General features: G+C 46.6%; 1 protein-coding gene across 1 annotated transcript; it reads right to left on the bottom strand.

Moving 5' to 3' along the window:
• Nucleotides 1–472: 472 nt before the first annotated feature.
• Nucleotides 473–2,065, bottom strand: LOC147963477 (uncharacterized). Its single transcript, XM_087531141.1, has 2 exons — nt 976–2,065; nt 473–513 (listed from the first exon to the last, which is right to left on the bottom strand). The coding sequence occupies exons 1-2, from the start codon at nt 2,063–2,065 to the stop codon at nt 473–475; spliced, it is 1,131 nt and encodes a 376-aa protein (XP_087387267.1).
• Between the last annotated feature and the right edge of the window lie 408 nt (nt 2,066–2,473).

Below are 2,473 nucleotides of genomic sequence, written 5' to 3' on the forward strand. Positions count from 1 at the left end.
ACACGACGAAAACCCGGAAACCCTGGAAGGCAACTGAAGCTCCGGTCTTGGGGCGTTACAGCATACTAGACCAAACAGTGAAGCTAACTGTAAGGCAAGATACTGTTGGCAGGAGAATGATCAACAATGACGCCTAGTAGCTGCACATGAGCCAAAAAATGGGAGAATATTAAAAGAAGAAATACCGGCTCTTATGCGACATGTATGGAAAGAACAAATAATGATGCAAAGACAACACAGATCATGAACAAGTTGTTAATAACTAGTAGTCTAACTTAAGGCACGCCTTTTATAAATGAAGAACTGGATAGTTTAGAAGCTAATCAACTTAATAAATTGGAAGCTTAAACCAAAATAAATTATTCATCATCTTAATATTTAAGTAACTATGACATAAAAAACACGCGCATAGCAAAAATATAAATTACCTCACCTATTAGACCAACATAGCACATTAGCAGATCTCTTGTGTTTAGAGATTTGGATCCACCCATTTCCACCCACTTCCCCTGCCTATATCAAAAGAAGCACAATAAATCAATGAAAAACATGGAGCAGTTGGATCATGAGAATGCAATGTAGACATTTGTGACAACTACAGTACATGATACCACATCCGCTGTCAGGTGGAAGACATAATTAGAATATGGCAAATGTTAACATGCCCCCTCTTACCCCCTCTTATGATTAACTCTTACCTTCTTACCTCACATGTAAAAAGAGGGGGTAAGAGGGAGCATGTTAAAACATATGCTGTTATGAGTTGATGATTAATATCAAGAAAAATCAAGACATACATTGTCTTTCAAGGAGATGCAATGAATGGGAAAACATTACAAGCTCCAATCTTTCAAACGAGTAACTAGGTTTCACTGTATTATTTATATCAAGGGGGCCTTTAATCACATGAACAACAAACACATATCAATAGTAATTGGAATTAATCTTGTTACACATGAGGTACGGAGGTATTACCCGCAGTGTAAAAATTTCTGTACGGAAAATGCATCATGTCGACCCGGCGATTCTTTTTAGTAATTAATCTGATCTGCCTCGACTCAAGGTGCAACATGAAGTCACCACTGTATGTAGACAAAACCACCACATTTAAGTCCTCGTCATACCCCACCATCCCTCCATTTATGAAGTCGTTAGACAACATCCCCTCCAATTGATTGATTTTCTGCAGAAGCACCCATCCGGCAACACCATCAGAGTTCAGTTTCCTCTCCCATATATGAATGCCCAGTTTCGACATAGCGGCCAGGCCAAGAACGCTGTCTTCATCTGTCCGTAAGAGCTGAAAGGACCAACGTTCGGCATCGACGGGCGTCTCGATGACAGCAAGAGTCTGCCTTTCAATATCAAATGCAAGGATTTGACCTCCATGCAGCAACCAGCAAACTGCACTCCTGATAAGGATGCTGGGCTTTAGCTTCATAACCATCCTTCTAGTCGACGCTGAGACAACATTCCCCCATACACCCGACACTGATTCGTAGGCACAAGCTAATGATGTCTTCAGGTCTCTACGGGAGCAGATCAAGACCAATTTGAAGGCCGGGTTCAAGAAGCAATCCTCCTGCACATGCCCGTCTTGATCATCAACACACATCACCGTGGCGCTGCACCTACAGAAACTCTCCCTTTTGGCGTCGCGGAGCTCCGGTGGAAAAGGCACGCGGTGCTGCTGGCCGTTGAGGGGGTCCCACACGAAGATCTCACACAGAGACTCGCTGAGCATGACGGCGAGGCCGTGGCGGCAGCCAAGGAACTCCCAATCCCCCGTCATCTCAGGCACAAAGAAGCGCTCGGCAGGGATGCGATCGGGCGGGTCCAGGACAGGAATGAAGAAGGGATATGGGGTAGACTCTTTGAAGAAGCCCAGCAGAGGAGGTTCCGGGTGGTGTCTGCTGAAACGGCGTAGGAAGCGGGGATCGGAGAGGATGCGGCGCCAGCGCGTGCATACGAGGGAGGCGCGGGAGAGGGTTGACGGCAGCGGAGGCAGCCGGAGGAGGATCTCCCGGAGGAGGTCCTCATCTTCCAGCGGCACTGGAATTGACATGGCGCGGCGGCCGGAGTTTTCTTCTTTTTCCACGGAATCCTGACACGGAACGACGCCCAGCACCACCCCTCCGGCTCCTGGTCCTGGGACCTGCTGCGGTCGGAGCGGAAGGTCGGCGGATTGGAAGCGTGGCGCGCGTGGCAAGGGATCGAGGTTGGAACTTATATATGAATATATCGGTAAGATTGGAACTTATGTCCGTATGTCGGTGTGTGTCCGTTACTAGTACTGAGGTTACATGAGTAGGAATCAGTTTCGACTCCGTTCCATGTGTCCGTACCCAGCCAAAGTAAGAAACGATTCACATAGTTTAAAAAAAACGATTCACATAAAAAAATGGAGATCAAGTCGAAATACAGATCACACACGATCACAATGCCCCGAAACATTTTCCTAGGGTTTCAAGTG

The sequence above is a fragment of the Triticum urartu genome, chromosome 6A (assembly GCF_056163025.1).
Source record: "Triticum urartu cultivar PI428250 chromosome 6A, HENAU_Tu73, whole genome shotgun sequence".
Classification (NCBI taxonomy): domain Eukaryota; kingdom Viridiplantae; phylum Streptophyta; class Magnoliopsida; order Poales; family Poaceae; genus Triticum; species Triticum urartu.